Consider the following 12,503-nt stretch of genomic DNA (forward strand, 5'->3'; position numbering starts at 1 on the left):
ACTGTCCAGACCAGGGATGGGCAACTTTGATGGGGGCCACAAAAAAATCTGAACTCATCATGAGCGGCCGCAGTGGCTCGTGGGTCTGTGTTCCCATAACCAGACAGATTTTTATCATCTATTTGTGGAGTACTTACCTCTCTTAACTAAATCCATTATACCGGTAAGCTAGCATTTTGGGGGCCCTAACCGAGATTTGGTTGGGGGAACCCCCACCTCACGGGCTAAACATTTAACTGACCACAGTCTTGACCCCAGAGAGAAAAATGTAAGTTTGAGAGTTATATCCTGCAATTCTACACATTTTGCCATGGTGCACCTTGTGTATTCTACTATTCTAACAGTAAGTTGAGACCAGTGGTGCAAAGTATTTAAGTAAAAATACTTTAAAGTACTACTTAAGTAGTTTTTTTAGGATATGTACTTACCTATTCATATTTTTGACTACTTTTACTTTTACTTCACTACATTCCTAAAGAAAATGATGTACTTTTTACCCCATACATTTTCACTGACACCCAAAAGAACTCGTTACATTTTCAATGCTTACCAACACAGGAAATGTGTCAAATTCACACACTTATCAAGAGAACATCCATGGTCATCCCTACTGCCTCTGATCTGGCAGACTCAATAAACACACATGCTTTTTTTGTAATTGATGTCTGATTGTTGGAGTGTGCCCCTGGCTACCCATAAATAAATAAAAACAAGAGAATTGTGCCATCTGGTTGGCTTAATATAAGGAATAAGAAATTATGTATACTTTTACTTGTACTTTGATACTTAAGTATATTTTAGCAATTACATTTACTTTTGATACTTAAGTATATTTAAAACCAAATACTTTTCGATTTTTACTCAACTAGTATTTTACTGGGTGACTTTCACTTTGACATGAATAACTTCTATTAAGGTATCTTCACTTTTATTCAAGTATGACCATTTAGTACTTTTTCCACCACTGGTTGAGACCCTGACTGAGTTCCAAATTATTAAATTTTTTGATTGAAAAAATTGACTGGGGTGTTTTTGGAAATTGATCTGCGGGCCGGCAGTTTAGTTGGCCATCCCTGGTCCAGACCACTGACGTATAATAAAAAACGGTACAGTATGAAGAAACTGCTTCTGCTATAGAAATCCCCGATCACGCTTTAAGGCGATGTCATGGCGACGTTGGGGTGGTCTCGCGCATGTGCAGGCCGTCAAAAATCAAAGCCACTTCTTCGATATAATTTAGTTTTTGAAGATTTTGTAAAATTTTATTTCACCTTTATTTAACCAGGTAGGCTAGTTGAGAACAAGTTCTCATTTACAACTGCGACCTGGCCAAGATAAAGCAAAGCAGTGCGACACAAACAACACAGCGTTACACATGGAATAAACAAACATGCAGTCAATAATACAATAGAAAAAGTCTATATACAGTGTGTGCAAATGAGGTAGGATACGGGCGGTAAGGCAATAAATAGGCCATAGTGGCGAAATAATTACAATATAGCAATTAAACACTTGAGTAGTAGATGTGCAGAAGATGAGTGTGCAAGTAGAGATACTGAGGTGCAAAGGAGCAAATGTGTCAGTTTGTCACAAGGTTGGGGTAATGACATGTTCAAATACTTAAGGCATTAGCTCGAATCTAGCCTTTGGATTTCTAGAATATGAACAACTAAGGAACAATATCATACCCCTAACCCCGGCCTGGTCTGCCACGCAAGCGTTCGCGAAAGTCTCATGATGTTGCATCTCTGGGTATGGGAAACTTTGTGATTTATGCCACTGTCAGTAGGTCCAGACCATAGATTGGTCCAGACTTCGCCGTGAGGGCGGAGTTAAACTCTGACCCTATAGATCATTTAGCCGGGAATCCAAATACCACGTGTCCCCGCCCGTCTCGTTCCATCAGTGCACGATTCACATTTAAAAAAAAAAAAAAATCCCCGTAAAGAGCAAGAGTTGTTGCTAAGATGGCGGCGCGGTGGGGAGCAGGCGAGACGATGTTAACTGCCTGCAACATGGATTTTTTCGCAACAAATACACTGGACGAGGTAAAGTACAATGATTTGACACTTAAGTGTTTCATATTTGGTATCATGCGTGTATTTCTGCTGTATGTGAATGTCTCGTGTGCTGGGAATCATGCGCTGGAAAAAGTGACACGTGGATAAAATAACTGCTGCACAGACGAATCATGGCATTATTATTAGCAGATGGTAAGATTACAACTAAAATATATTTATACGTAGAATGTTTTCATGGGTGTCTGTTAACTGCTGTATTAGTTAGTATACAAACCTTCTGAAGTAGCCGGCTAGCTAAGTAACGCATTGCTAGCCGGGATAATGCCCGGATGTGTGGTTAGCTGTAGACAACGTGTTTTAATGTTGGCTTTAAATGTGTTGAATTTAGCCTTTGATTTCATTGTTTACTACATCGGTCAAACAAGGCAATGAGCATATAGTGTAGTAATCCTATGGCCATTACTGAATGTACGAATTTAGTTAACGTAAAACCACATGGATGACTAATAGGGAGTTGTCCAGTTTGTTTGGCTAAGATGAGGCCATTGACAACTAGCTGGATATCCGTATAAAATCGTGACAAGTCGATGTCCGGCAATTTTAACATCATATAACCAAATGTGTTGATTAAACGTGTGAAGGCAATCTATATGCGCCATATTAACGGATGTTATTTTAGGCCTAGCTTTAAATTCGGTCTCAAGATGATTCATTCCCACGTGGTTGTAAATGTATGACGTAAACCATTCAATGAAACTGCATAATCGTGAATGCAAGTATATAGGTTGTCAATGTAATGTACAAAGTTGACATTATCGTCAACGTTGTTTTACAGTTAAATGGCTGCAGGTAAGTTGGCTTGAGAAATGGTTTGAAATGAGTGAACCCCTGGCTACACGTCCAACCTTGTTTTAGACAATGGCACACCTTTGGGCGATTGGCAACACTTCTCTTTTAACCCGAGGTTGTATATGAGATTGTAATATTATTTCCAATACCATGCTCATAAATATGAGCAACACGTGGTGTTTGCGAATGAATCTGATGTTGACGCACTCAAACCAACAGCACTAGCTACGTTTCCTCGGTCAACCATAACTTGCATACCAGTTTGTGTATATTTCAGACAACGGAGTTGTAATTGAGGTATTATTAGCACAGATGTGTATACAATGCTGTCAGGATTCCACGAGGGTAGCAACGGTCTTTCCTACAACGGAGCCGCGTTTGTTGTAGTGCAACACGTGGTAATGAGGAAGGAGATCCCTTTGGGCGAGGTGCTGGTAGCAACATTTCCTACTGCGCAGGGTCAGGTAATTGTGCATGGACTGAACGACACGTGGGTGACAGATGGTAATTTAGCCAAACATTCTCTTCCTAAATAATCGACAGCTATATAGATTAGGAATGAGGTATATGTGCTGTTCAATGATTTTATTGCAGTTGTACTTGCATTTATTTTTTATTTACCCCCATAAATGGAATGCAAAGCGCCCAAGCCTGTCCCAGACATCCATTACGTGACGATTGGTCTTGTGTAAGTGGACGGTAGTGAACAAAACTCTTTAGGTCCTACCATAAGAATACTTTTTAAATGAATATAATCGATTCTTGTTTGCTGCTGAAGACTTCACGCTGTCCTCATAACATGAACAGCATGATAAACATGTTTTTTTTCTTCATTGGGACATCTTCTGTTTCACACTTGGACTGGGGGCCTAGATACTAGGCTACATTTATCGCTACAAATGCTATGATAGTTTGGCCCAATCTAACATTATGTATGTTGGAAAGCTTCCAAAGAGTTATCCTCATTAGGGCTGTGCTGCTGCAGCATTAAGCTCAGATGGAGACTGAGCTTCATAGGTGACTCACTGGCTTCTGATTTGAAAGAACTAAAGAGTATTGGATGCTGTGTGGTATTTAGTATGTGGGTTTGATTTTATGATTGTTAACATGCAATTCTGACATCTGGGCTATGTGATGTCGTGAACCCTCTGCCTGAGGCGGATTCCTTGTCAGAGTGCCTCACTGTAGAAGACAAACTTCCCACCCTGGCCTAGTTCTAAAGACGCACAGATACCCCTCTCGTACACACCACCCGGACAGATTCTGGATCAGTTGGTAACTCCCCAGGGCTCCTATCCTTGTGTGTTGTTTGTTTGTCCTGCTCACATCAAATCAGCCCTAACCTGCTTCATAGTCCTGTTGTGTAACATTACCTTGTTGTGCTAGTGTGTAGGTAGTCCCAGGGTGTGACCATTTGTCGCATATGCTCCTAAATATTTTGCTGTGCCACCTGGAATTCTAAGTTGAGATCATTGCGCAGATTTTTTTAATGGTTAACCTCTATGGGCTAGGTGGGACGCTTGCGTCCCACCTACTCAACAGCCAGTTGAATCCTGTGGCGCGTTATTCAAATACCTTAGATATGATATTACTTCAATTTTTCAAAAATATGACTATTTTACACTATTTTAAAGATAAGACTCTCGTTAATCTAACCACACTGTCCGATTTCAAAAAGGCTTTCCAACGAAAGCAAAACATTAGATTATGTCAGCAGAGTACCGAGCCAGAAATAATCAGACACCCATTTTTCAAGCTAGCATATAATGTCACATAAACCCAAACCACAGCTAAATGTAGCACTAACCTTTGATCTTCATCAGATGACAACCCTAGGACATTATGTTATACAATACATGCATGTTTTGTTCAATCAAGTTCATATTTATATCAAAAACCAGCTTTTTACATTAGCATGTGACTAGCATTCCCAAAGAACACTGCGGGTGAATTTACTAAATTACTCACGATAAACGTTCACAAAAAGCATAACAATTATTTTAAGAATTATAGATACAGAACTCCTCTATGCACTCGATATGTCCGATTTTAAAATAGCTTTTCGGTTAAAGCACATTTTGCAATATTCGCAGTAGATAGCCCGGCATCACAGGGCTAGCTATTTAGACACCCAGCAGGTTTAGCACTCATCAAAGTCAGATTTACTATAAGAAAAATGTTATTACCTTTGTTGTCTTCGTCAGAATGCACTCCCAGGACTTCTACTTCAATAACAAATGTTGGTTTGGTCCAAAATAATCCATCGTTATATCCAAACAGCGGCGTTTTGTTCGTGCGTTCTAGACACTATCCTAAAAAGTAAATAAGGGTGACGAGCATGGCGCAATTCGTGACAAAAGAATTCTAAATATTCCATTACCGTACTTCGAAGCATGTCAACCGCTGTTTAAAATCAATTTTTATGCCATTTTTCTCATAAAAAAGCGATAATATTCCGACCGGGAATCTGCGTTTAGATAAACAAAGGAAAAGAAAGCATTCGGTCGAAGCGGGCACGCGCCTAAGCCCATAGTACTCTGAGTGGCCACTTGCCAAAAGCGATAAAGTGTTTCAGCCAGAGCCTGCCTCGATATTGTTCAACTTTTTCCCGGGCTCTGAGACCCTATGGAAGACGTAGGAAGTGTCACGTTATTGCACAGATCCTGAGTCTTCAATAAAAAGAGCCAAGATGAAACACTACTTCTCAGACAGGCCACTTCCTGCTTGAAATCTTCTCAGGTTTTGGCCTGCCATAGGAGTTATGTTATACTCACAGACACCATTCAAACAGTTTTAGAAACTTTAGGGTGTTTTCTATCCAAAGCCAATAATTATATGCATATTCTAGTTACTGGGCAGGAGTAGTAACCAGATTAAATCGGGTACGTTTTTTATCCAGCCGTGTCAATACTGCCCCCTAGCCCTAACAGGTTTTAAGCTAAACTGTACCGTTTCTGAATGCCATAGAGAACTGAGCATAGATTTGTAACTTTGTTGACTGCACCAGCGAAAACTGGTTTCTGGCCCAATTAGTTCAAAAGATATGATCCATAATACCCGCTGAACTTGTCTTCCTATAGCGCATGTGTCAAACTCATTCCGTGGAGGGCTGAGTGTCCGCGGGATTTCGCTCTGCCTTTGTACCTGATTAATGCATTAAAGTCGCTAATTAGTAAAGAATTCCCCTCACCTGGTTGTCTAGGTCTTAATTGAAAGGGGAAACCCGCAGACCCTCACCACTCCGTGGAATGAGTTGTACTAATACTCTAGCGGATTGGCTGGCCGCATTTTACATTCATAAACCATGACTTTATAAAACTCCTCGAACCATTAACCATTTGCTTACCCGTCGTTCAGTCATGTTTATTACGTCGTTGGTAGCTAGCTTATGACCTGGTAGCTTTACCAGTATACCCAAACATTTGGGGGCACAGGAAAGGAGATCATTGAATGACAGATTTCTTGCTTGTTGTAGATCACAAACCTGACTTGGAGACGGTGTACAATTTTCAATGTAATGCATATCAGTAAGAAAATAGTGCTTTTACACAATGTAGAACGTAATATTCCACAAAACACTTTCGTATTTTCAATTATCTATTTGTATCAAGGTTTTAGCATTTTATAATAACAAATGCATTTACAGGATTCAGTATTAGTTTCTAGTGCACATGTGCTTCAGAAGTAGCTAGGATTCATCTAGGCTAGGGATGTAACAATTCACCAATATGCATTAGTGTTGGCACAATAGTAGGACTGACCCCATTTAGGCAACTGTTTAAACACGTGTTTAAAAAATAGTGTCATGCGGTTGAGAAAAAATATCTCGGTGCCACACCTGTTTCGTCTCAGTGGACTAATCCATTGCGGAGGCCGCAGGGATGGCACAGTCCAAGAGTATAGCTAAGATGCACATTACTCTAGAATGTGCTGTCTCCTGCCATTTAGTGTTTGTATTTTATAGCTTACTTGTGTGAATTGTTTGCCCTTTGTTATTGTCTATCAATTCCCCATTACATAGATCACCAGTAGTACATTTACCCACCGTTAACCCTTGGCCTACAATTTCCACGCCCCGCAGAAATCTAAGATAATGCACAAGTCCCCATCAAAATCCGTCTGTTTCATTAAGCTAGCTGTGTTTATTTAATTTTTTTATAGAATGGTTAGTGTCTCAATCTGCCGATATCACCTTCCTCAGCCGCAGTGAAAGGTGGCAGAGCTATAGTGGTGTTTGTGACCATGAGGCAAGGTGAAAATCTGTCTATGCACAAAATCATCTGTAGCGTCCAGCCGGTTTGACCTACAAACTATTATGATCTATTGAAAGATTAGGTTCTCAAGAACACGATGGCGTGCTCAATTCTGCTCTAGGACACCCACATGCCTCGACTCGTCTGTAGGTCCCCGGTACCAGTTACAGCAATTGATGGATATATATGGAGATATGTGCCTAAAATAAGGGGACATTTGTCCCATGTAGTGAATCTGTTATTCAAAGCTTTATTTTGGCTAATGACAGTAATGTGAAATTCAATGTTTAGTCCAGTCTTTTTTAATACGTTTATTTAACTAGGCAAATCAGTGAAGAACATTCTTTGGCCTAACCCGGACGACGCTGGGCCAATTGTGCGATGGCCGGTTGTGATGCGGCCAAGGATCGAACCAAATCAAACTTCATTTGTCACATGCGCCGAATACAAAAAGTGTAGACTTTACTGTGAAATGCTTACTTACAAGCCCTTAACCAACCGTGCAGCTCAAGAAGAAAATATTTACCAAGTAGACTAAAATAAAAAGTAACACTAAGAATAATGAGGCTGTATACAGGGGGCACCGGTACCTAGTAAGTGTGCGGGGGTACAGGCTAGTTGAGGTAATCTGTACATGTAGGTGGGGACAAAGTGACTAACCAGGGTCTGTAGTGATGCCTTTAGCACTGAGATGCAGTGCCTTAGACCGCTGTGCCACTCGGGAGCCCAAATACCTTTAACCTGTTGGGGCTAGGGGGCAGTATTGACAATTTCGGAAAAAATATGTACCCATATTAAACTGCCTCCTACTCAAACTCAGAAGCTAGGATATGCATATTATTAGTAGATTTGGATAGGAAACACTGACGTTTCTAAAACCGTTTGAATGGTGTCTGACTATAACAGAACTCGTATGGCAAGCAAAAACCTGAGAAATCCTACCAGGAAGTGGAAATCTGGATGCATGGGCTCTTCAAGTCGTTTCCTATTGAATACACTGTGACGTAGTAATAATTGTGCACTTCCCACGGCTTCCACGAGATGTCAACAGTCTTTACAAAGTTGTTTGAAGCTTCTACGATGAACAGAGCCCGAATGACAAGGAGGGGAAGTTGTTGAGGCAGGGGGTGACATCACTTCTTGGGTCGCCTTCACGAGCAAGGATCCTCCCGTTCCAAAACCTTTTTTACAAGATACAGGAACCGTCCAGTTGAAATATTATTGAATCTTCACGTTCTGAAGGCCCTAAAGATTGATGTTTTACAACGTTTGACATGTTTGAACGAACAGAAATACAACTTTTTGTAACTTTTCGTTGCGACATCGTCCGCGCGCTTTCTACACTTGGAGTAGCTTACTGGACGCATGAACAACAAGGGAGTTATTTGGACATAAATTATGGACTTTATTGAACAAAACAACATTTGTTTTGGACCTGGGATTTCTGGAAGTGCCTTCTGATGAAGATGATCAAAGGTAAGGGAATATTTCTAATGCAATGTATGATTTTAGATGCCCCCAAGATGGCGGCTATCTGTATCGCCTAGTGTATTTTTCTGAGCTCAGTACTCAGATTATTTCAAAGAGTGCTTTCCTCGTGAAGCTTTTTTGAAATCTTTCATAGCGTTTGCATAAAGGAGATGTTCATCTAATTTGTTAAATGACAGTTTAATTTTGTATCAATGTTTATGGCAAGTATTTTTGTAAATTGTGGCGCTGATTCACTAATTATATGCATATTCTAGTTTCTGGGCAGGAGTAGTAACCAGATTAAATCGGGTAAGTTTTTTTTATCCGGCCGTGAAAATACTGCCCCCTATACCACAACAGGTTAACCTCTGGTTAACCTCCAGGGCTCTTAAAATTCTAAATCAAATGGCTAAATAATTCTTGGTATGTCTGTGTTGGCTACACGTGATGGTCCCTCTTTATTTTGGCACTGAGCAAATTTCAGGTCTGGGTGTGAACTTGAACGTTGGGAAGTCCCTAATTCTGTGCAGCTTCCAGCGTGCGTTTCCTGTGAACACTGAGGCTGTACCACTTTAAGTTAGTTTAAAGTGCCCTAGTAGGCTACGTGGTTATTTGATCGTAATGTAGGCCTACCATCAAACAATGGAGAAAATGCATCCCATAACATTTCAACGTGGAAATAGCTGTAATATCATTCGGCCAACAGCGGCAGCCAATGTGACGATCAATGTAGGCCTACATTCCATGAGACTTTTGAGAAAAATGTTTGATGGAAGAAACCACAAAATAAATTGCATTATTTCCATGCCATTACTACAGAGAATCAGACAAATATGCTACCCTCTGCCTATTGACCTCTTGGCTTATTCAAGCCTGTCACAAAATACGACATTTCCTCTTTAAGACGACAACCTCTTTACCTGACTTTTCAAAGATGTTTAGAAATGCACACCTTTGTGCTCTTGTTAGGAAGCGATCACTTTCCTTTTGCGGACTACAAATGTAGTAGAACTATGCTAATAACTCACTGGCAAAGGATGTGAACAAAATGTGCACGCATGGCTACATTCAGCTCTTGCTTTGATCTCAACATAAGCGCATCTGCTCTCAACCACAGCTGTAAACACCGTCCAGTTCAAACTAAATGGCACAGTTCCATATATGGTAATGGTCTATTTCCATATAGGCTTACTGCAGCACTGATTGTTTATGGCGCACAGGTCTGTAGAGTACGGGCTGAGTCATGTGCAATAGAATCCTTCTCCGTGTTCTGCCTACAACAATCTCTTGCGTAGTTTTGTTTTGGTATGTTGCATTGGAAGTGGCTAATATTGTGTCGATTCGATCAGTCAAGGGAAACGTTGATGGTGTTAACAGGGATAACTCTAGAAAGTTGAGTGAAGTTAAAATCTTGTGCGTCTCTCTGGTGGGGCTGATATTTTGTCTGCGCTCTGCAGGTGGCTACTGCTATTTCTTTAGCACACTGCCGGTGGGTGCGTCAGCTTAGAGGGAACATTGCCTACACGATACCAAACTTATACTAATGATACGATACCAGGCCAAGTATCCCGATACGGAAAATGTCAGTGGCCTAGCGTCCTGTTCACCCTGTCCCAGGCACTTCCCTTTTTCTAAATGTTAGGCACATGTGCTACACAAACCTGATTCACACTTCTCTATACAACACATTGATTTTAACTTCACACTAGAGGTCGACCGATTATGATTTCTCAACGCCGATACCGATTATTGGAGGACCAAAAAAGCCTATACCAATTAATTGGACGATTTTTTTATATATATATATTTGTAATAACACTTATTTTAACATCAATCAATTTAGCTTCAAATAAATAATGAAACATGTTCAATTTGTTTTAAATAATGCAAAACAAAGTGTTGGAGAAGAAAGTAAAAGTGCAATATGTGCCATGTAAAAAAAAAAAAAAAGCTAACGTTTTAAGTTCCTTTGCTCAGAACATATGAAAGCTGGTGGTTCCTTTTAACATGAGTCTTCAATATTCCCAGGTAAGAAGTTTTAGGTTGTAATTATAGGACTATTTCTCTACCACTTGTATTTCATATCGTTTTAACTATTGGATGTTCTTTATAGGCACTTTAGAATTGCCAGTGTAACAGTATAGCTTCCGTCCCTCTCCTCGCCCCTACCTGGCTCGAACCAGGAACACATCGACAACAGCCACCCTCGAAGCATCGTTACCCATCGCTCTGCAATAGCCCGCGGAACAACTACTCCAAGTCTGAGCGAGTGACGTTTGAAACGCTATTAGCGTGCGCCCCGCTAACTAGCTAGCCATTTTACATCGGTTACACTAGCCTAACCTCGGGAGTTGATAGGCTTTAAGTCATAAACAACTCAATGCTTGAAGCACAGTGAAGAGCTGCTGGCAAAACGCACGAAAGGGTTGTTTGAATGAATGCTTATGAGCATGCTGCTGCCTACCACCGCTCAGACTGCTCTATCAAATCATACTTAATTAAAACCTAATACAGAAATGCGAGCCTTAGGTCATTAATATGGTCAATTCCGGAAACTATCAATTCAAAAACAAAACGTTTACTCAGTGAAATACGGAACCAGTCCGTATTTTATCTAACGGGTGGCATCCCTAAGTCTAAATATTGCTGTTACATTGTACAACCTTCAATGTTATTTCATAATTATGTATAATTCTGGCAAATGTAATTAGTCTTTGTTAGGAGTAAATGGTCTTCACACAGTTCGCAGCGAGCCAGGCGGCCCAAACTGCTGCATATACCCTGACTTTGTTGCACAGAATGCAAGAGAAGTGATGCAATTTCCCTAGTTAAAAGAAATTCATGTTAGCAGGCAATATTAACTAAATATGCAGGTTTAAAAATATATACTTGTGTATTGGTTTTAAAGAAAGGCATTGTTTATGGTAAGGTACATATTGGTGCAATGACAGTGCTTTTTTTTTTGCGAATGCGTTAAATCATCACCCGTTAACTTATGGAACAGTGGCTAGCGTCCCACCTCGACAATATCCGGTGAAATTGCAGAGCGCCAAATTCAAATTAATTTACTATAAATATTTAACTTTCATAAAATCACAAGTGTAGAACATCAAAATAAAGCTTCTTGTTAATCCAGCCAAGGTGTCAGATTTCAAAGGCTTTATGGCGAAAGCATACCATTCGATTACCTGAGGACAGCGCTCAGCACACAAAACATTACAAACAGTAACCAGCCAAGTAGAGGAGTAACAACAAAAGTCAGAAATGGCAATACAATTAATCACTTACCTTTGATCTTCATATGGTTGCACTCACAAGACTCCCAGTTACCCAATAAATGTTTGTTTTGTTCGATAAAGTCACCTTGTCCAAAAAAACGTTTTGTTCAGTAATCAATTGGAACAAAGCGCGTTCACAGCAGGCAGACAAAAAATCTAAACTACCATAAAAGTTAATAGAAACAAGTCAAACGATGTTTATAATCAATCCTCAGGTTGTTTTTGTCATAAATAATCGATCATATTTCAACCGGACAATAGCTTCGTCAATAAAATAAAAAATAAAGGCGCACTCCCGGGTCACGCGCAGGACTCATGTCTGGAAATGTCCACTGTCATCTCATTGAAAGTGTTTTTTTCTCCCTCATTTTTCAGAGTAAAAGTCTGAAACAATGCCTAAAGACTTGCCACATGTAGTGGAAGCCATAGGGATCGTGAACTGGGTCATAAGTCTTTCAAAATAATAGCATTTCCTAGATGGATTTTCCTCAGGTTTTCACCTGCCGTATCAGTTCTGTTATACTCAGACATTATTTTAACAGTTTTGGAAACTTTGGAGCTTTCTATCCAAATCTGACAATTATATGCGTATCCTAGCTTCTCGGCCTGAGTAGCAGGCAGTTTACTTTGGG

The 12,503-nt window shown here is 40.2% G+C and overlaps 1 protein-coding gene across 1 annotated transcript in view; it reads left to right on the forward strand.

Annotated features, from left to right (window-relative positions):
• Nucleotides 1-1,904: 1,904 nt before the first annotated feature.
• LOC106576855 (peroxisome proliferator-activated receptor gamma coactivator-related protein 1) overlaps nt 1,905-12,503 on the forward strand; it is a 52,076-nt gene continuing 41,477 nt past the window's right edge. The window contains exon 1 of the mRNA XM_014154333.2: nt 1,905-2,048. Within this exon, the coding sequence (XP_014009808.2) occupies nt 1,968-2,048 (81 nt within the window). The 5' untranslated portion in view covers nt 1,905-1,967. The remainder of the gene's footprint in view (nt 2,049-12,503) is intronic.

The sequence above is a fragment of the Salmo salar genome, chromosome ssa18 (genome assembly GCF_905237065.1).
Source record: "Salmo salar chromosome ssa18, Ssal_v3.1, whole genome shotgun sequence".
NCBI classification, from domain to species: Eukaryota; Metazoa; Chordata; class Actinopteri; order Salmoniformes; family Salmonidae; genus Salmo; species Salmo salar.